Source organism: Ilyonectria robusta (genome assembly GCF_021365365.1).
Source record: "Ilyonectria robusta strain PMI_751 chromosome Unknown BGZ61scaffold_6, whole genome shotgun sequence".
Classification (NCBI taxonomy): Eukaryota; Fungi; Ascomycota; class Sordariomycetes; order Hypocreales; family Nectriaceae; genus Ilyonectria; species Ilyonectria robusta.
The window spans coordinates 1,409,965-1,431,394 of NW_025764440.1; the positions used below are offsets into that span (position 1 = coordinate 1,409,965).

Genomic DNA, 21,430 nt, shown 5'->3' on the forward strand with positions numbered 1-21,430 from the left:
CTTGGTAGGCGGCGGAACATCTATGATCTGGGGCAAGCTTTATCGATAAGAGATGCACATCACGTGCTGGTGGCGATTCAATGTCAATTCCAGAAGCGGCGCGTGTTGCTGTAGCGGGGTGGGTCGCGACGCGGTCCAGACCATTAAACGCGTCCACCACCGTACCGCGGTTGCTCCCTCCGATTTCCGATTGTGGGCCAAGACTTGAATCAAGGCTTCCATCTCGCACTCATGGACAAGGCTTGTGAATCCCCCAAGCCTGATTGCCATTGCTGAATACCATGCCTCTCCAAAAGTCCTATTCCGACTATGTTGGAGTGTCTAAGGTAAGTGTTCTTCCTGTGTTGTGTTTACACGGCCCCCAGTCCGTTAATCACTGTCAACAGAACCGCTCTCCGTGGCAGCGATCGAAGAGCAACCCCGTCTTCCAAACACCAAAACCAAGAGCTCTACGACCGGTTTCAGAGGTCACGAAGAGCAAGCTGAACCAATTTCAATACCAACCAAATTCCGACGATGCGGCCACAAGCGACTCAAACGATGGGCAGAAAGCTGGTGACGCCTCCACCGATGCGCAGCGGCCGTTGAACCGCTCCAAGGACGACAGCGCCGTGACACCGGTGACTCGGCTGACTTGGCGAGATCTTATCGAACCAACTAGTGCTGCCGAAGACGAAACCCACATCTCCCCGAACGACCGACTGCTCTGGGACAACAGGCAGGACACCCTCTACGTCTCCGCTCTGTCTCCCATGATGCCCCGAAAGGGAAGGAAGCGTGCTAGGAGCTCATCGCCGATATCATCGCCAGCAGCGGACAAGCCGAATCCCCCCTCAGTCAATTTCAAGAAGCTCGCCCAGGCATTGAAGTCACCTCACGCCGACCCGACCCTCGAGTTGTGGGATCGCTACTCCCTGAACGGATCCCAGAATGCAAATACGCCTTTGAGCATTACGAACCCGGCATTGGCTCAGTTGATGGTGTCGTCATCACCAAGACCCTCGAAGGGACCAGCAGCACAATCCGCTGATGGTAACCTTCGGCGAGCAATCAGCTGTGGATTGAACTACCCCAAGAGACGAAAGGTCGAGAGGTCAATATCAGGTGGACGGGCTAGTGGAGAGAGAGAGGAGCGGGAGGCTGCATCCAAATCCTCTTTTGTCACGGCTTTGCTAGATACGGTCACGAGCAGCATCAACGGACAGAGCGAGGTTGAAATCGAAGATCTAACTGGCGAGTCTCCTTCTCCTAAGAAGAGGCGGATATCCGCTACATCCGTTGGGTCACCATGCCGAGTAACACGCGACACCCCCCCGAAACCAGCCTCTTCAGATTATGGCGATGACGATTTCGACGACTTTGATGACGACGCTATGATGGAACTTGAAGCTAGCATCAACGCAACACAACTTGAGACCCCCGTGGCTAACAAGAATAATGTAAATGCTACGGGGCAACAGAAAAAGGAGGCCGAACCTCTTGTGGCGGACGAGTTCGAGGACCTGGACGACGACATCTTTGATGAAGCGGAGGAACTCATCACGACAGTGGAGTCTCAGCATGCTTCACAAGCACCAACCGGAATCCCTCGACCTAAGGCCCCGAAGACCCCTATCAAAGTGGAAAAAGACCTAGGAGACCTGGATGACGAATTTGGCGATGCTTTCGGTGGCGACTTTGATTTTGAGGCGGTAGAATTGGCAGCAACTCAGGCAGCGAAGCAGACCCAGGCCACCCCCGGAGACGTACGTTAAGAACACCACTCGAGGCAACATTCACTAAGTAACTGGCAGCGCAGCCGGAAGCCTAGGACGATACAGCGATACTTGGTGACAAATATGCTAGAGGGCGAGTACGTCAACCAGTATGGACAAGTTTGCCCTGAAAAGGTCAGTTACAATGAACTGAAGGTGTTGCTCTCACTAATGCCGTACTAGATCCTCCTTATCCAAGCCGACAGGAAGAAAGATACGAGAACGGTTCACCTTCGGGCTTCATGGTTCGATACACCAGCTCACGCAGATGCGTATGTCCATGTCATCGGAGATTTCACACCCAAGGGGCAATGCGTTGTCGACGACGCTCATAATCTACTTATCCTACACCCTGACCAGCTGATTTCGGCCACTGTGGTGGCCGACTCGTTTGGCTGCATGCGACGAGCTGTGCTGCAAGACCGAGTCAAGGCAACCAGTGAACCTACACCGCCGTTGGTTTATGGAACGATGCTCCATGAGATCTTCCAGGAGGCATTGCTCGCTAATCGGTGGGATCTTCGGTTTCTGGCTACGGTAATTGACCGAATTATGGACAAGCATGTGGAGGATCTCTACATGATCAAAGTTGGAATGGCCGTGGCCAAGGAGCATCTCCTCTCAAAGATGACGGAACTCGGTTTCTGGGCCAAATCGTTTGTGTCACCTCAACCAAAGGTATGTGGTGTTGAACTGTGTCGCAGGCCACTGTCTAATTACTCTCTAGGCCGACGCCGTCGTTGAGGACCGAAACGGGAAGAAGGCGAACATGGCTGTTACAAAACTCTTGGATGTCGAAGAGCATGTCTGGTCCCCCATGTACGGACTCAAGGGGAATATAGACGCAACCGTTGAAGTCGCCATGCAAGACGGCAAGCAGATGCGAACCTTGACCGTTCCTTTCGAAGTCAAGACGGGCAAGCATGAAAACAGCAACCACATGGCCCAGACAGCTCTATACACCCTCCTGCTATCCGACCGATACGACATTGAAATCGCATATGGCATCTTATACTACATGGAGACTTCCAAGACGATACGGATTCCTGCGATTCGACATGAACTCCGACATATGATTATGCAGCGCAACCAATTAGCATGTTATATCCGAGAAAGAAGTGTTCAGCTGCCCCCGATGCTGAAGAACAAGCATATGTGTGGCAAATGCTATGCGAAGACATCATGCTTCACTTACCATCGACTAGCAGATGACGGCGATGGAGAATCCAGCGGCATGCACGAGAAATTTGACGAGATGGTCAAACATCTCACTCCCAAGCACCAAGACTTCTTTGTCAAATGGGAGAACCTTCTGACCAAGGAAGAAAAGGAGAGTCAGAAGAACAAACGAGAACTCTGGACCATGACGAGTGTTGAACGAGAAAAGAAGTCCCGATGTTTCGCAGATGTCATTATCGAGGAAGGATCAGCATCTGTCGATACTGATAACCCAAAGATCAATCGCTATCACTACGCATTTATTAAACGGAACCATCCCCCCGGATTCTCGTTCCTGGAGTCCGAGCTGTCTGTTGGAGAGCCTGTGGTTGTCTCCGATGAGGAAGGACACTTCGCTCTGGCGATTGGCTATGTGACGGCAGTGAAAAGACAGAGGATCAATGTGGCGGTGGACAGGAGACTTCACAATGCTCGGATTCGACAACCTGGATTTGACGAAACCGACAACCAGGTCTTCGCCAGCATCATGGACGTTGCCCATGAAGGTGCCACTCAGGATGAAACCCGCGGCAAGATCAAAGAACCGCCAATCCGATACCGGTTGGATCAAGACGAGTTCAGCAATGGAATGGCAACTGTCAGAAATAATCTAGTTCAGATTATGGCGGATGACGTACCAGGAGCTCGGAAGATTCGACATTTGATCGTCGACCTCATGGCCCCGAGATTCAAAAGTGCACCGACCCAGTATACGATATCGGATCGAGACACACTGAATATTGATCAGCGGAGGGCCATTGAAAAAGTTATGAGTGCTGAGGACTACGCATTGGTTCTTGGTATGCCTGGTACCGGCAAAACCACGACCATCGCTCACATCATTCGGGCCCTCACCTCCCAGGGCAAGAGTGTGCTATTGACGTCTCACACCCACACCGCAGTGGACAACATTCTGCTCAAGCTCAAACAAGACAAGATTCCTATTCTTCGTCTGGGAGCTCCTGCAAAAGTCCACCCAGAAGTTCAAGACTTTGCCGTCCTCGCTGGTCAACCGATGAAGTCCTTCGATGAGATCAAGGACGCATGGCATGGGACACCGATTGTCGCCACAACGTGTCTTGGCATCAACCATCCCATCTTCCATGAGCGTTCCTTCGACTACTGTATTGTGGATGAGGCATCGCAAATCACGCTGCCCATTTGCGCCGGCCCCATCAGGATGGCTCGAACGTTTGTCCTTGTCGGCGACCATAACCAACTCCCCCCTGTGGTCAAAAACGAGGAGGCTCGGGAAGGAGGTCTTGACGTGAGCTTGTTCAAACTCCTTTCGGACACCCATCCTGAGTCAGTCGTCAACCTGGAGCATCAATATCGTATGTGCGAAGATATCATGACCCTTAGTAATACCTTGATTTACGAAGGAAAACTACGTTGTGGTACCGAACAGCTCCGAAAGCGTAAGCTTGATATCCCGAGAATGGATGCACTCAAGCAACGACATCACGATGCTTCAACTCTGTTTCACGCGGGCAGTCCTCGGTCATTCTGCACTGGCCCAGGATCGTCTCGGTGTTGGCTGTATGATATTCTAGATGCCGAAGCTCGTGTCCGCTTCATCAATACGGACACCGTTCAGCCTCTGGTCCGCGAGGAAGCCCAGGGAAAACGCATCGTCAACTCTGCTGAAGCCCGCATCGTCTCTCAGCTCGTCGACTCCCTCCTCACTGTGGGAGTTCCAGACGTGGAGATTGGTGTCATGACTCACTATCGGGCCCAATTGTCACTGTTAAAGGACAAACTCAAATGCTTTCCCGGGGTGGAGATGCACACGACCGACCGCTTCCAGGGGCGAGACAAGGAGGTCATTGTCCTCAGTCTCGTGCGGAGTAACGAGGCCTGCAACATTGGAGACTTGTTAAAGGACTGGAGGAGAATCAACGTGGCGTTCACTCGTGCGAAGACCAAGTTGCTCGTGATAGGGAGCAAAAGCACATTGAAGCGAAGCGGTAATGAGAACATGCTTAGCAAATTCATTTCGCTGATGGAGGAACGCGACTGGATCTATGACTTGCCAGCTGATGCTCTTGAGAGCCATTATTTTGAAGACTTGGGGACTCAAATCACCGCTACAGGACCAACACAGAGAACCAAATCACCCAAGAGAATTACGAAGGGGAAGGTTCCCCCTGCCATTGCAGGAAAGGAGAACCGCAGGCTGTCGCCAAAGAGAGCGACAATTGGAGAAAGGGCGTTATTGAAGGGAAGGCCGATTACGAGAGATATCTTGAATGAAATGACCAACGGCGCATATTAACGTGGTTTGTTTTGGCCGGACACAGCCGGTAGGTATAAGGGGTATAGAATACAGGGCGGTATGGCAGATTTTAGGGTATCAAAGGAAATGCAAACAACATTAACGCCGTTCGTTGGGCGGCGTATCTGTTTCGGAGTCAGAGTCTTCCACGCCCTTAAATTTACCCTCAAAACTATTGTAAAGTCAGCAAATAATTTCCATATCTTGTATGATGAGGGGGAACTCACCCCTTTTCACCCACAATGACCTTGGTGAACTTCTCCAACTCCTCAAGCTGGGCGACACAGCCTGTCAGGCTCTCGTTGTACGAGTAGCTGTATATGTCGCTCCACGTCTTTTGTCTCTCGAGTTCCTGATATTCGACATTCTCAGCCATCTCCTTCGCAACTTCGCCGGCTTTTAGAAGAAGCTTCTTTCTAGCTGCTGCGGCACTGGGAAGATAACGCTGTAGACAGTTAGTTAGTACATGTGCTATAGAAAGAGCGCTACGGCAGCGGCACGATTCAGACCCAGCCGTCTTGAGGAGCGAAAGAGGGAAGCATATTCACTCACGGGTACTTTTCGCTGAGATCGTAAAGCCCCAGCTAGGATGTACAAGTTTCCTAGGATAGATGCCACGGCATCCCTACGATAACTGAGAAGCTTCTCTGCGGCGACTGGGTTGTCGCGGATATAATTTGGGTTGTAGAAGAGTGCAGACTGGCGGACGGCAATAAGGTACTCGAAGAAGCGTTCGCAGGCGCCTGCCAGGGCGGAGTATGGCAAGGGATCGAAGGGAGCACGAAGCCGGAGTTCGTGGCGGGTCATGACCTAGGGGGCAATTGTAAGTGTTAAGCCGAGGAGTTTCAAAGCTCAGGGGGGACATACTAGGAGTTGTCGAACTCTGACGAAGCCTTCGCGCATACGACTTTCCAGCATCTCAGATCTTGTAATGTCATCAGGGGTCGGATCTTCGCCCTCGTCGAAGTACACATAGTTTGCGACAACATCTGAAGGCGTTAGAGAAAGGCTATTCATCGTAGATATTGGGATTGGCTCACTTCTGTATATGACGCTCATGAAGAAGAGCATGGATGAAAGTGCATATCGGAGCTCGTGCCGCGCAACGAATGGCCAAAGAACCCAGTTAACAATGATCGGAGTCGTGGTGCCGACAAAGAACACTAAACCCTTGTGAATCGCGAGAAGAGCCGCGGACGATGCATCGGACTGGTTCTGCAGCCCAAGAGAGATGACTGTGAATGAGAGACATCCGACCAGGCCCGACCGCTGTGAGATAGGTTAAAACAGGTATAATCGAGAGATATATGGGTCAGTATCTTACTGGGTGTGAGCTTTGAGTGAAGCGAAATAGCATGGGGATCATGTAGATGGCAGCAAACGTGGCCATGACGACGGGATTTCCGTTCCCAGCAGCGTAGGCAGCACCGCTCCAGACAGCACCCAAGATGGCCGCAAAGGCTCGTGTTACGAGATCCTGCACATTGCCACCAACTCTTGGGTGCATCATGATCCAACCCATGCACACAGCCCACCAGGCTTCGTAGTGATCCCACCACTTCGAGTCGCCGGTCAACCATGCAGGGATTGACAGCAACGAGACCAGGATGGCAACTTTGAGGGCATATCTGCTCTCGAACCCCTGCATTCGATGGAGGATCATCCAAATTCTGTACCCAAGCTTATCCCTCTTTGAGGCTGGGTGCCCCCTAATGCTGGACTCCATCGTATGGGGTGTGCTCTCGACCTTTGTAACGGCCTCGTAACTTGGCCGCGGCCCCGAATGACTTTCCTTGGCTTTCATGACGTCCAGCATGTGCGAAATCTCCGCAAATGTCGCCTGATATATGCCAGCAGTGACACCGCCGCGGTCATGTCTGACCTGGGCATTGGTACGGTAGACAGCCTTCCAGGGAGGGTATGTGGGGAGGTTCACCCGCATGCGGTCACAACTGATGTACATTTCGTGAACTTTGACCATGAGATTGGAAATAGTGGCCGCAGCCTCGCGGACATGCCTTGCGAAGACGAAAAGCTCGACCGTCTCAGACTGGTCGGCGTAAGATTCAGGGATGTCGCTGGAAACCAGCAGGCTTGCTTCTGCCATGTCAAAAGTAGCTAGGGCAGTCGTCATGCGGATTTGAATAGGGGTGATATCTGGCGAAATGTCGGCAGGTGGGCCGAAGTAGCTGCGATGACCGGAGAGATCCATCAGCGCGGCATGGCATCTCTTCATGCTTTCTGCCATGCAAGCGAGGACTTCTTTCGTAGGTTCCGACAGGGTGTTGGCTACCTTACGACGGACGTCTTCCAAATCGAATAATGACTCACACCTTTCGTCTGACGAGTCCGGATCTTCAACCGAAGCTGCATCCGGATCGCCTATAGTGATCTCAACTTGTTGCTCTTCCAAGTTCCAATCCTCAAAGAGGAGAGTTTCCGTATCCATTGACAAGAGCGCCCTCACAACACCCTGCACGAGGTTACGCAAATCTCGTACATCTGCAGGGCGGAACCGAGTTACGGTGATATCGATTCTCATGTCACGATACGCCAGTGACATGTCCATGAAGGTCTTTGCAAGGCGTCTTCTCAGCCTCCTATTCCTGGGGCGAGGGATGATGAGAGCTTCCTGAGGATTTCAGTACGGGGGGAGCACAAAGGATATAGGTAAGACACACCTGCATAGTCCTGAAAGACTTGTCAAGGGCCGCGGTGAGCGGGCGGTTCCCGGCATTGGGAAACATGACAAGATTGATGACTAGAGCGATAGCCTGTCCCAAAAGCCAGGGTACGGCATAGCTTCGCAACTTGGCCCACCCGATGTCTCGACTACTTGTCTCTGCAAGTGTAGTGAAAGCAACGGCCAGTCCAGCAGCCAGAACTGCCTGGTAAAAGCGAATGAAGAAGGATCGGATGTATCCGACACTGGCCATGAACAGAGCGAGGAATATGGTCAGGATACCACCATAGCCAGCACTTGCGGAAGGTGTGGAAGTAGAAATTAGCAGGCCGATGGCGCCCCAGGTCAACCCACAGGCGGTGCCGATAATAGTGAAGACAGCACCATCTATTTGTGATCCAACCGTACGAGCTGGATGGTTGACAATGACGGATATCGCCATGACGTAGTCATATCGACCCAGCCAGCTTCGCACCGCCGGTATAAGACAGAGAACATACGCCACAAAGAAAGCCGTAAAGGACTTGAGAAGCTTGATACCAGCTCTCGTGGTCGTAATACGCCTCGCCACTGACTGCAGCTCATGCCACTGGCGAGGGAGGAAAGCCTTTGGAGAGAGTGGATGACTCTTGTCGAATTCCATTGGCAGCGCTGCCTTGGAGCTCTCGATGACTTCGCCTGGGGCGATGGGTAGGGGCTTCAGGAATAATGCATCGAAGAAGCCATCTCGCATTTCGGACACTCCATAGGTGTCCATGTTGATGCGGTCATCCGTGATCATCTCGTCGATCTGAGCGACACTCAGCATAGAGCTACGCCGAGAGCCTATGTTCTGCCGGGCGAGAGAGCCTCCCGCAAAGGATATGGATGGCGGAGAGGCCGATCGAGGAGCCATCGGGTTGATTACCCTACTCGGGTCTAGTCGTTGAAGCTCAGTAGCCATCGCGTCCATTGCCCCGGCCTTGAATGGAGCTTCCCCAGCATCCAGATGACTTGACTGGTTCGGCTTTGAACAATCTTGTGCCCTCAAGGTTTCGCCAGCCATCGCGATCTTGTCGCTGGCCATTGTGGTTTTGGATAGCCCGAGTTCAACTAAAACCCACAGCCCAGGTTCAACCGTGCAGACGGCGCGAATCAGTGAGGGTGAGTCGTGACACAGACAAGCTCTTATCAACCTCCATCGAGAACTGAGATTGTCGTTTTATTCGAAATTGCCGGATATCAGTCTCTGACTCTATCGCCACGGTCTTGAAAAGGTCGCTACGGTTGACGAAAGTTGATGACGAATACCCGGTTGATTGTTGGCTAGAACGAATTGTATCCGGAATAGCGACCGAATTAGCCGATGTATAATACCCGTAGTGGAGAGTGGCAATATGATCAACGCCTACAGCCAAAAGAGTGGAAAGAACTGTGTATTGAGAAATCCAGGAGAAGATTTTGGAAAAGCATGCTTGCAAACTGTACTAAGGAGTGCAAAGACTGAAGATGGGGGCCCTCCTTGTCCATGCGATGTTGCTGTGGCATTTGGGCCGCAAGCTGGTAATTACACACGGTCCAGATGCACTCCATACGTGCCCGATGGGTTTCATTCCAAAGCAAAACTTTTCGAAGAAGCTTATGGCATTATGATAGAGATTGGATGTATTTCAGGATAATTTCCATCTTCTTGAGGCAACATTACTGTTGCATAATTAATTGTAGTTAATCTCTGTCAGTTGAAGCAAGCATGTTTGCTGGACCTGAGGGGGTGTGTGCCTTAGCCTGCATTTGAGGCGTGGTCTTATGACCCCCTTCGGTCACGTGAATTCAGATTCCGATCCGCCGGCCTCGACCTCACCAACAACGTCGAGTCTTCAGCACCAGCTGCCATCACGCCTCTCCACTCCAGCCATTGAGGCACCGCACGACCTCCCGCACCGCCGAATTCCCTCGATTCCTCGACGAACAATGGCCATCATCCGCCACGCCGCCGCGCCCCTGCGTGCGGCCCGCTGCGTCCGCCAGCCCGCCTCCGCCAGAGCCTTCTCCGTGACCGCCCGCCGACGGGGCGGCCACGGCGAGTCGCAATTCGAGCCCCCCTCCGGATGGCTCTGGGGCATCAAGCCCGGCGAGAAGGCTGAGCCCGAGGGTTGGGAGTGGCCCATGTACTTCTTCTTCGGCAGCCTCGCCGCCACCGGCCTCGCCCTTGCCTTCAAGCCCGACACGACGTGAGTTGCGCGCAATATTCCGTTCCCGGACGACGAAGCGGCTGTCCCGCGTGACGAACGGCCCCCGGGTGGTTGCCATTGAAGGGAATCCGGGCCTCAATGGCGAATCACGGCGATGCGGCATTTTGGCAGGGTAACCCAGTGCTAACCAACATCTACAGTGTCTCGACCTGGGCTCTCGAGGAGGCGCGAAGGAGGTTAGAGCAGGAGGGCATTCTGCCCGACCCTACGAAGCAGGAGAAGAAGGATTGATTTCGCAAAGGATGAGTCGACATAAGAAAGGAGGGGACTGGTTGTGATGGGACGAGGGCAGACTTCTCGTCGGGCCGTCAAACTTGTACATGTTATCTGCATTTTTGGGAAGACGACTTCCTTCAATGGTTCAAATCACTAGACTGGTTGTTCGGGTCACTACGACGGGTCACTACGACAGGTCTCTTTGCTCTCCGCAGTTTCGTGATTTCGGTATTTCGTGGTTGCAGGCATATATGCATGCAATGCAGTTGGTCCCTTGCGAGTGAGTCAGCATTGGCACCTCACCTGCCCAATACGGACTTGATGCAACAACATGCACATGTATTCAACGTCGCGGATGCGTGCGAGTGCAGGGAACTCTCTTTTATTCTTTGCAACCAGCGCAAGCTCCCAGTACCGTCTTAGAACGCCAATACATCCAAGTACCTAATCCGCTTTTTAGGAAGATGCGACGAAACTCCACTCGTGCTCCTCATCACCGTACTGGATAGCCTCCATCCACTCCTTCATCTGGAGAGCAACCTCACCAGACTCCTCATCCTTGGCTAGGCCGCAGTCAACGAGGTCACCCTTCCAGGAGATAGAGCGGATAGGGCTGACGATGGCAGCGGTGCCGGCACCAAATGCCTCGATGAGTCGGCCCTCCTTGGAAGCCTCTGACAGCTCCTTCATGGTGTACTTTCGCTCCGAGATCTTCCAGCCCTTAGGAGCAAGACGCTCTCGGGCCAAAGCAAGCACAGAGTCGCGGGTCACACCCTCTAGGATGGTGCCGTCAAGGGGAGCGGTGACGAGCTCATTCTGACCAGTCTCCTTGTCCTTCAGGGCCACGAACATGTTCATGGTGCCCACCTCGGTGACGTACTCCTCCTCGCCGAATAGCCACAGGTTCTGCTGGAAGCCGCGGCTGGCAGCCTGCAGCTGAGGGAGGATGCAAGGCGCATAGTTGGCGCCGAGCTTCTTGTCACCGACACCTCCGGGCCAGGCTCGGACGGCGTAGTCGGTAGCCTCAAGTGAGACGGCCTTGAAGCCAGTGGGGTAGTATGGGCCGACGGGCGACGCGATAACGTACAGAAGAGCAGACCCAGGGGGGCCAACGCCAAGGGTCTTCTGGGTTCCGATCATGGTGGGACGGAGATACATGGAGTATCCACGCTTGTCGGGGATGAAGCGCGAGTCGAGCTGGGCGAACTTGGAGATGAGCTCGATCAAGCTCTTGTCGTCAAAGGTCGGCAGGGCAATACGGGCGGATGATTTGTTCAACCGGGCCATGTTCTTGTCAGGTCGGAAGAGTCGCACCTGGCCCTGCTTATCCTTGTAGGCCTTCATTCCCTCGAAGCACTCGAATGCATAGTGGAAGACGCAGGTCGCGGGGTCGAGTGACAGATTTTGGTAGGGGGTGATCTTGGGCTCCTTCCATCCGTCCTCTTTGGTCCACTCGATGGCGAGCATATGATCTGCGAAGCGCATGTTAGCCAAGGTCGCAAGGTTGATTGATGATTAGTGGTCAGGTTGGGGGCTTACCAGTGAACTCGCGGCCGAAAACGAGGTCCTCGGCCTTGCTCAGGGCCTTGGGGCTGGTGGTCTTGGTGATGGAGAGCTTGGAGGCATCGAGTTCGCCGGCCTTTGCGCTGTAGAAGCGCGAGGCCTGGCAGAGCGGCAATAGCCTCGAGCTGGAGACTCTGGTTGCGCTCCGGAGAGCGGAGCGGGAGACGAACAAGGGTCTCATTGTGAATGTGGTTCTGGGGGGGTGTCGGAGCAGGGTTTTCGAGCTCGAGAGCAGACAAGTAAGGTCCAATTGATGCAGAAGAGGATTGCGCGACGCTCCCGAGGAGTGTTATATATCTGTGGTAAGCCCGAAGCCGATTGACGGTGAGGATGAGCAGAGGCAGTCGGGGGTTTTTATTTGCGGTGGGCGAGGATTATTGCAGTCATGGCGCTTCGGAGTTGGATCGGACACAGATAAGTCGACGTTCCACTCTGGATTAGAAATTGCCCGATAGGCTGGCCGCCATCAGAATACCCAAATCCGAGGTACTTAGAGGGACATGCCGTTGCCAGCCGCTACTGCCGTGTCCTGCCGCGCGGGAGTGGAACCGAACGTATCCGTCATGTCCTGCATCGGTACGCCTGCGTGTCAACTTACGCTGTGTCGAAGCTCCCTCCTGGAAAAGAGCCCTAGAAGCCGGGCGAGCCACTGTGCTGCAGTGGTGTTAGTGCTGGTTACATCATCCGGCTAGGTACCTTAGGTACGGAGGGCCCTTTCAAAAGTCTTGTCCATAAGAAGTAAGTCCTACTCATTAGGTTAGATAATAAGTACACCAAGTACTTCCTGATTTCTATAGGCCCTAAAGGATAGCAGGCTACAGCACACAGCAACCGCTATATCCTGATCAGCAGCATACTACTCCTGAAGTTACAGCGGCTGTTTAACGAGACTGTGACAGCTTTATGTATCTCAGGTAACCGACAGGGATAAATGGATATGATGTTACTAGCGCTTGGATAAGACTTTTGAAAGGGCCCTCCGTAGACGCGCCTGGGATCTAGGTATCTGGGGCCGCCGACAGCGCTGAGCCTCGTCGCACCAACAGCGACAAGGGGCCTCCACTAATTAATATGGAAGGGTTAAGGATTATTTGTCAACTCCACGCGCCTGCTGCTGTCGCCGTCGTTGCAACCAAACATCCCACGTCATCCCGCTAACCTCGACAATCCCACGATCTCGTAATCTCGCGACCCCACGCTCGTTTCGACTCAAACCACGCTGCCCTCGCCCTGCCCTCGCCCTGCGCCTTTGTCTCGCCGGATCCGATCTTAGGGAGCGGCGATTCACACCGGGCAAGTGCGCTCAAAGCACTCGACTGCCTCCCCTGACCATCCCTGGCATCTCGACATGATCGGGATAGCTGCCCAATCGCTCCCCGCGTAAACGCACCATGTTCTCCTCGGCGTTCAAGTCCATCTCCGCCACCAACATCACCGGAAACTACTCCATCTCGTCTGCCCCGACTTCGACGGCTGGTCCCTGGAAGATCTACGACTGCAAAAAGAAATCCACCGGCAAGGCCTACAGCGTCTTCGTCTTCGACCGCAAGTCGCTCGATGCCCATGGCAACTCGCTAGGGCGCTCAGGCGCCACGTCGTTCAAGAAGACGGTCGAGGAGGTTGTCGAGCGGTTGAAGAAGGAAGCCTCCAGCTTGGCCAAGTTGCGCCATCCCAGCATCCTGGAGCTGGTCGAACCGGTAGAAGACACGAGGGGTGGAGGCCTGCAGTTTGTAACTGAGCCGGTGACGGCATCACTTTCGAGCGTGCTGCAAGAAAAGGATGAACAGGAGCGCGCTGGAGGTCCTGGCGGACGGTCCAGTCGGTTCGTCACTGAAGATGCCGACGGAGTAAAGCGACGACGGGAGCTCGAGATTGATGAGCTCGAAATCCAAAAGGGATTACTGCAGATCAGCAAGGCTCTCGAGTTCTTGCATGAGAACGCAGGCCTTGTTCATGGAAACATCACCCCCGATGCGGTCCTTATCAATGCCAAGGCACGTCAAATCTCCAAGTGCTCACTTGCTTTTGAATCTATTAACACCATAACAGTCTGACTGGAAGCTTAGCGGCCTAGCGTTTTGCAGTCCGCCAGAGAACTCCGATAAGCCAACTTCCATCCAAGGGATCAGTCTTTACGAAGTGCTCAACATGGATACCCGTTTGCCCAAGACAGTTCAACTGCAGCTCGACTACACCTCACCCGATTATGTCGTGGACAACAACATCAATTACTCTGCTGACATGTTTTCTCTTGGTCTCTTGTCGGTAGCCTTGTACAACTCGCCCCACCAATCCCCCTTAGAGTGCCATGGCAGCCTCTCTACCTACAAACGACTCTTCCAGTCCTCGTCCAGCGTTCCTTCAACCAACAACAACTTCCTCTCATCGCGGCCGCTCCCTAAAGAACTTTCTTACCAGGTTCTGCCACGGCTCATCACAAGACGGCCTGCTCAGAGGATGACGGCCCGTGAGTTCCAACAGAGTGAATACTTTGACAACATTCTTGTTTCGACGATCCGGTTTCTTGATGGGTTCCCGGCCAAGACCCCAAACGAGAAGACACAGTTCATGCGTGGTCTTCTCAAGGTGTTGCCTTCTTTCCCCAAGTCGGTCATGGAAAAGAAGGTTTTGCCTGCATTGCTTGACGAGCTCAAGGATCGCGATCTCCAGGCGCTCATCCTTCAGAATATCTTCAAGATCATTGACTTGCTTCCCTCAGCTCGCCGCGCTTTTAGTGAAAAGGTCCGACCAGCCCTACGGGAAATCTTCGTTCTCAACGCGAAGCAATCACAAGAGAAGGACCCGGCTAGAGACGCGGGGTTGATGGTCGTCCTAGAAAACCTTTCACCAATCTCCAACAACTGTTCTGGAAAGGAGTTCAAAGATGGTATGTATTTCTTCCGCCTCCATCTTTAACAATCGTTAACACTGTCTTTAGATATGCTTCCAGTAATTCTGGCCGCCATTGAATGCCCGACTCACTCTATTGTCGACGCGGCACTACGAAGCTTGCCGGTTGTGCTCCCAGTACTCGACTTTAGCACAATCAAGAATGAGTTGTTCCCCGTAATTGCAACCGTCTTCAGCAAGACCAACAGTCTCGCAATCAAGGTCCGTGGTTTACGGGCTTTTGTGATTCTTTGCGGCGGGACAAATGAGCCGGGGGGTCCAGACGATGGTTTGAATGGTCTCGCTTCAACCAACAAGAAGACGTCCTCCTCGAGTGCCCTCGACAAGTACACTATGCAGGAGAAGATTGTTCCTCTAGTGAAGGTGATCAAGACCAAGGAGCCAGCGGTGATGATGGCAGCCTTAAATGTCCTTCGGGTTGTGGGCCAAGCCGCTGACGCGGACTTTGTGGCCATGGACATCCTCCCTATTCTCTGGAATATGAGCTTAGGACCTCTTCTCGACCTGAAGCAGTTCCAGTCATTCATGGATCTCATTAAGAGTCTTTCAAAGCGGGTCGAAGATGAGCAGACGAGGAAGCTCCAGGAGCTCTCTGGAACTTCAAATGGCGGCACAGCTGCTCCTAACGAAGACTTTATGGCGTTTGGGGGCGTCACAGGTACCACGTTTGATCAGGGCGGAGCGACGGAAGATGACTTTGAAGCCCTTGTCAAGGGAAGGGCCGTGATCAGCCCCAGATCGAGCACCGCAGGCGGCGGCGGCGGCTGGGACGACCCTCAGGCGGCAGCGGTATCTACCAACCGGTCAAACTCGAGCACTCCAAACACACCGGCCTTCTCATGGTCGACGCCGCCTCCGGCAACAAACCCAACGAAGCCCCCAAGCCAGCTTTCCGTCAAGCCTCAGCCCACCTTCCGGACGGTGACGCCCGACCTGGGTCGCTTCGAAACGCTTACACCGAGCTCGACGCAGTTCAGTCAGCCTTTGCAGCCGACACAGGCGAGCTTCGCACCTCCGCCTCAGCCGCCTCATCAGCCTCAGCCGCCAGCGACGTCTGTCAACTGGGCGTCAGCTGCTGCGCCAGCGAATCCTTGGGGTTCGGGGCCTTCGACCCCCTCCGCCTCTGGATTTGGAGGCAGTATGAACTCGTCTATGGCCAGTATGTCACTTGGACAAGGTCCTGCGGCAACTTCCCGGACTCCGTCCTTTACACTGCCGCCGCCGCCTCCACCGGGCGGAGGCATGGCGTCGGCCTCTTCCTCTTTCTCCATCGCTCCGCCTCCTTCGAACCCCCAGGCAAGCGCATGGGGATCAAGCAGCACGAACATGGGAATGGGCGGGCGGGGCATGGGCATGACGGTCTCATCGAGCATGGGTAGCATGGTGAACCAGGGAGCGAGCAACACGAACACGAGCACAATGGGCGGCGGGCAGCAGAAGTCAGGTTTGGATAAATATGAGAGTCTGATTTAGAGGAATGGCGTTTTGGGGAGTGCGAGGGGGGAGGCGGGAGGGCATTGCAGCGTCTATGGATATGAATAGCGTGTGAGACGAGAGGTTGGGCTTATTCGAGGCCTCGTGGAAATAGAAGTGATTTTACATGGTAGTATTTGCCTGCATCGAATGGATATCAACTGCATCAAGGTTATCTATCTGGGTGTAAAATAGTTGGCATTCCCTCGACGACATGTTGTTCTCAATGGGAGTCATAGGCAGAAAGCAAGGGTGTTGGTCTTTATTCACTCGCAGGTTGCCTAAAGCTGGATGGGCTCTTTGGCTAAGTTACTCCACCAGGTCATCGTCTAATCCAATCCTAGTGTCATGCATCCTCCCCTCTCCCCTCTCCTCTCGTCTCCTCTCCTCAGCCAAGCAACTAAAGTACTAATCAAACCAAGCCGCCTTTATTCCCCCCTCCTCTGCGCCACGTCCCCTTCGCCTCTCTTCTCTGTCAGACCGGTGTAACTCCAAACCCCCTCATCACATGCTTTCTCTGGGTAACTTGGCTCCCAGCCAAGGCAGAGAGCGCCAGCCAACCCCGCCGCGGTGACAGCGCGCACACACTTTCACGCGCCCTTTTTTTTTTTTTTTTTTTTTGTTCGGTGCTGTCTCCACTGCGAGTGTCGGTGAGAGGAGGGGAGGGCCTTTTTTTTATTTTACTACGTTTGGTGCGAAGTGGCGAGTTGTTCTCCGGATGGCCGGCGGTGCTGTGTAAAAGGTTTCGCGGCGTGGGCGGGCGACACGATAGCAGGGATACAAGTTGCATTCCGTCGAGATACATACACGGCGTTACTGTACCTTGTAACTTAGAGATAGATAGCTTATCAGAATCCCATCATGTGGCGAAACAAGTCCAGCGTTTTAGGTCATGGGGCCACCTCCTCTTTTTTCGCTGTATTCGCTCATCTCCAGCTTCTTCGCGCTGGTTCTACCTAGGCAATAATAGTCTCAAGCACACAGTTCCAGGGGGGGTCCCAAAAAGCCCTACCCTTGTCAACCGAAGCGTCGGGTCTCGAGTCCTCTCCTCTCAGGTCTCGAGTCCTCTCGGGTCGCCGTCCACTCTCCATTTCCCTTTCATGAGTTGCCCCATCTGATCACATCACATCACATCACATCATTTCCACGCACCCTAGCCGCGCCACCTCCACGCACCCCTGTTATCAAGCTTTGCTGGCACAGTGGCACTCGAGTGATGACGGAGGCGCACAGTAATTAATGCGATGATGCCTCAGATGACCAATTCAATCGGGGAAAAAATAAACACATCCATTTGGAATAACATTAACAAGCAAAACATTGGGGTAGATGGCTTGAACCAGACCTCCATTCCCTGGAAACGCCCATACGCCTGTGCCATCCGTCTGTCCGTCTGTCCGTACGTCTCTCTGTTCGTACGTCTGTCTGTCCGTCTGTCCGTCTGTCCGTCTGTCCGTCTCTCTGTCCGTCTCTCTGTCTGTCTGTCTGCCCGCCCGCCCGTGACGCCGTGCCGCCCACCGCCATGACAAGTAGGATTCCAAAAGAGAGAAACCCAACCAACCAGACGCGAAAACCAGGCAAAGGAAAAACATGAAAAGAAATGTCCACCAATCTCAGCCATGAAACCTCGTCACCTTTTTGGTCCCGCGCATCATGCGCACACAACAGTAGTCGTTCTCGTATGTACCAACATGGTCTACCAGGGCGTACCAAGTACTCCCGCAACGCGTCAATAATCTCGCTGTGTCTAGGGGCTAGACTTGGCGCCCCGAACCTCAAACGTGTGCCGGCTCTTGTAACCCTCTTCTGTAGCCACGTCAATCTTCTGGCCCTTGGGCACCATCTCGTGCTTGAAGGGCCAGCTCAGGCGGCGACACAGCTCCGTCACGACAACGTCGCAGTCGCCCAGCAGGTCAATGTCGAAGTTGATGTGCGAGACGGCCTGGCGCGAGATGTAGATCTGGGGGATGTGCGAAGGCAGCCAGCTGACAATCTCGGACACAGGCGTCACCTTGAGGGATGTACCAATGACAACAACCAGGTCGACCTTGTCGCGGTCGTTCTCCGTCAGGCGCCTGGAGAACTCATCGGGCAGCGCCTCGCCGAAAAACGTAATGTCGGGCTTCATAACGCCTGCAGTAGGGATGTCGTACTCAGAGTCGTCAGAGCTATCATCCGCGCTCCAGCGACGGCGCTTCTTCTCCAGACCCGCGGACCTCTTACGCTTGACGGTACCGCCGGCTGTGCGCAGTGTCTGGATGCATCGCGGGCACCGGGGGATCTTGTCTGCCTTGATGTCTGGGAAGATCTTCTCGCCCTGCATCTTGTAGCCGCACTGGACGCAGGTGGCTGTGCCAAAGGACCCGTGGCACTGGATGAGCTTCTCTTTGGGGACGCCTGCCTTGATTTCAAGGTTGTCGATATTTTGCGAGTAGTTGGTCAGAAGCTTGCCGCGCTCGTTGAGCATGGCGATGAACTTGTGGGTGGGTGTGTAACGGTCGGTGTTGGGCAGGATGTCCTTAGCGACCGAGTAGAAGATGGTAGGATCGTGTCTGAAGACATCGATGTCAAAGACTTCTTGGGGATCATTTAGACCCAGATGTTCAAGCTTGGAGTAGAGACCAGTGCCCTTGGAACGGAAATCGGGAATGCCCAGCGAGGTCGAGATACCAGCGCCGGTTAGAAGGATAATGTTCTTGCTCTGCTGGATCAGATCCACGGCATCTTCGAGCGAGTTGTATTTGGACAGCTTAGCGCGCTTGGACAACTCGCGGGTGATGGCCAGCGACAGTAAGCTGAAGTAAGCCTCGTCATCCTCGCCCTCGAGGAAGTTTGGCGGACGGATTCCAAAGGCGCTGAGAAGCTTCTTGGCCGTGTAGCGACCAGCATCGACAGTGCGTTCACAGAAGACGGCGGGGCCCTGTTCTCGGAGTTCCCGGCGAAGCCTGCTAGCCTCCTCGGGCGTGCAGACATCAGCATCTAGAACGGTCGATGATTAGCGAATGGTTGCCACATTTGGGAGGATAAACCGAAAACAACTGCGTGATGCGTTTCCACACAGGCAGATAACAGCGATGAGATGCAGAAATGCCTCGGATCCACTTGGATCGCGGTTGTGAACAAGAGGAAATAAATAAGTCGGGTGCGGGAATGAAGAAGGAGAGAAGAGGCGAGATTGCTCGAGATAGAGGAAATGAAAAGAGAGGGAAGCTCACCATCACTCCCATTCGGGGAATTAGCAGTCAGCTCCTCAAACGCATCTTCAAAGAGAGATTCCGTCTCCCACGAGTCGCGGACATCGGCAACTCTCTCCTCGAGCTCAGCGAGGGCGACATTGGCGGCGGCGTTCTTGAGCTCGGCTTCTGTTGGGTTCTCGCTCAACTTGTCAAACGCGTTTGCCTGGGCTTTGCGCTTGGCCAGCGAGACGCCCTTGGCGGCACCTCTCTTGGTATTCATCCTGCGGTGCGGAGTTGCAAAAACGCAAGAAAGAGTTGGAGAGTCTAGGAGCGACAAGAGGGGGAAAAAACCAAGGTCGAAAGAGAAGCAGATGGCCAAAGACGGAAATGAAAAGAGTTGAGAAAGTGTTGTTTGTGGACGTGTGGCGATGGGTGCGAATTTACCCGCGGCAGTCAGCAGCAAATTAGGTATGTAAGAAAGCCGGTGAGCGCCCAGGAGATTTCGCTGTCTCAGTTTTTGGGGCGATAGGCGAGAGGCGTCGGAGACCAGTTGGCCTTTTTTATGGGGGAGGGGACGGGGGTGTGAGAAGGGGGTCGAAGCGTGGGTATGTAAGAGGAAGAGTATGGGATCGTTGAAAAAGGCAGAAAGAGGAACAGAGAGTAGATGCAGAAGAAGCGGGTCAGCAGCGACACGAGGATGGCATCTAAAATTAAACCGATCGAGAAGGGTCGGCGTTCAGCGTATAGCGTATTGCGACTTTCTGTCACTGTGCTGTGCAAGTCGTGTGTGTGTGTGCGTGCGTGCTTCACTCGGAAAGGCTCCCCGACGTATGCGGTCGCTCTCTCAAGGTTTGGTGGTCGGGTGAAGAGGGAAAGGTTGAATGAAGGAGGGAGGGAAAAAAGGTGCGTGAGTGCGTGTTATGTGAGGAAAAGGTAAAGGGCTGCTGAGCGAGGACAGACGAGTTGCTAGACCCAAGGCAATTCAGCTGGCTTCGTCAGGCAGACCAAGGTAAGACCGGAAATAGGTGCGGAACGCAGGCAGACAACGAACGCAATGCCAGTGGGTTTTTCTGAGAGCGGCCCCAAAACCCAGGCATGCAAAGAACAAACGGAAGGACAGCCAGGTGTGAAGGAGACGCGGAAGGGCGGGAGACACGGGAAGGGGTTTATCGTCTCGGTCTCGCGATCAATGCGGGTAGCCGTCAATCACAGGCTCACAGAAGCCGACAATCCCGACAAGCGAGAGAGAGAGAGAGTTGCAGTGCGTGGGTAGGTAGGTAGATAGAAAGAGAAAGAGAGAGAGAGAGAGAGACCGGATCCCTGATTTGGTCTGATTTGGGTTGCGTGGCGTGCTGGGATATGATGGGATGGTCTTTGTGTCGGGCCGTCACCACACTTTTGATTATGTGTGTGTGCGTGTGTGTGTATGTGTGTGTGTGGTTTTTCCTCTCCTGGTTGTAAATCTGTAACCTCTCTGCCGTGTGTATGCGTCACGGCAAGTCGTAGGCGAAACTCGCCGATTGACAAGGTAAGCACACGTCGGGTGTTGTATGCAAGGAGGCGCGAGCGCGAAGAGAGCCAGGCGCGTATGTGGGTTTTTTGGTGAGAGGAACCGGGGGTTGGGAAGGGTTGGGAAGGGTAAGGTAGGTATTGAAAGGAAAGAAGAAGACAAATGTCGAAGGGTGGGGAGAATGGGAAAATGGGAAAATGCTCCAAGAGATTGGGCAAGAGGAGATTGGAATGGATGGGCTGGCTGAAATGGGCGGATGGAGCGATTGTACTGGCTCGACCTTTGCTGGTGGTGAATGGTGAATGGTGAATGGTGAGTGGGTGAGCGTGAATGGTGTGAGAGAAAGAGTGAGCGCCGAGTGACTCGAGTGACCGAGTGACAGGCAAAGTAAAACCAGACGAGTCGCAAAGCCAGGGGGAAA

At 53.7% G+C, this 21,430-nt stretch overlaps 5 protein-coding genes across 5 annotated transcripts; 2 read left to right on the plus strand and 3 right to left on the minus strand.

The window, feature by feature from the left end:
- Nucleotides 1-5,470: 5,470 nt before the first annotated feature.
- Nucleotides 5,471-8,825, minus strand: BGZ61DRAFT_348148 (uncharacterized protein; the record flags this gene model as incomplete). Its single annotated transcript, XM_046240035.1, has 7 exons — nucleotides 5,471-5,692; nucleotides 5,800-6,057; nucleotides 6,115-6,236; nucleotides 6,288-6,516; nucleotides 6,572-6,937; nucleotides 7,055-7,879; nucleotides 7,929-8,825. The coding sequence occupies 7 exons, from the start codon at nucleotides 8,823-8,825 to the stop codon at nucleotides 5,471-5,473; spliced, it is 2,919 nt and encodes a 972-aa protein (XP_046106941.1).
- Nucleotides 8,826-9,880: 1,055 nt separating this feature from the next.
- On the plus strand, nucleotides 9,881-10,392 carry BGZ61DRAFT_530565 (ESSS subunit of NADH:ubiquinone oxidoreductase-domain-containing protein; the record flags this gene model as incomplete). Its single annotated transcript, XM_046253574.1, has 2 exons — nucleotides 9,881-10,140; nucleotides 10,302-10,392. The coding sequence occupies 2 exons, from the start codon at nucleotides 9,881-9,883 to the stop codon at nucleotides 10,390-10,392; spliced, it is 351 nt and encodes a 116-aa protein (XP_046106942.1).
- A 441-nt stretch (nucleotides 10,393-10,833) lies between these two features.
- BGZ61DRAFT_348050 (branched-chain aminotransferase) lies at nucleotides 10,834-12,121 on the minus strand (the record flags this gene model as incomplete). Its single annotated transcript, XM_046240028.1, has 2 exons — nucleotides 10,834-11,849; nucleotides 11,917-12,121. The coding sequence occupies 2 exons, from the start codon at nucleotides 12,119-12,121 to the stop codon at nucleotides 10,834-10,836; spliced, it is 1,221 nt and encodes a 406-aa protein (XP_046106943.1).
- A 1,094-nt stretch (nucleotides 12,122-13,215) lies between these two features.
- BGZ61DRAFT_199803 (kinase-like domain-containing protein) lies at nucleotides 13,216-16,430 on the plus strand. The gene is made up of 3 exons (XM_046237900.1): nucleotides 13,216-13,934; nucleotides 13,990-14,827; nucleotides 14,879-16,430. The coding sequence occupies exons 1-3, from the start codon at nucleotides 13,332-13,334 to the stop codon at nucleotides 16,321-16,323; spliced, it is 2,886 nt and encodes a 961-aa protein (XP_046106944.1). The 5' UTR covers nucleotides 13,216-13,331; the 3' UTR covers nucleotides 16,324-16,430.
- A 1,640-nt stretch (nucleotides 16,431-18,070) lies between these two features.
- On the minus strand, nucleotides 18,071-19,779 carry BGZ61DRAFT_476010 (DHS-like NAD/FAD-binding domain-containing protein; the record flags this gene model as incomplete). Its single annotated transcript, XM_046248759.1, has 2 exons — nucleotides 18,071-19,302; nucleotides 19,539-19,779. The coding sequence occupies 2 exons, from the start codon at nucleotides 19,777-19,779 to the stop codon at nucleotides 18,071-18,073; spliced, it is 1,473 nt and encodes a 490-aa protein (XP_046106945.1).
- Between the last annotated feature and the right edge of the window lie 1,651 nt (nucleotides 19,780-21,430).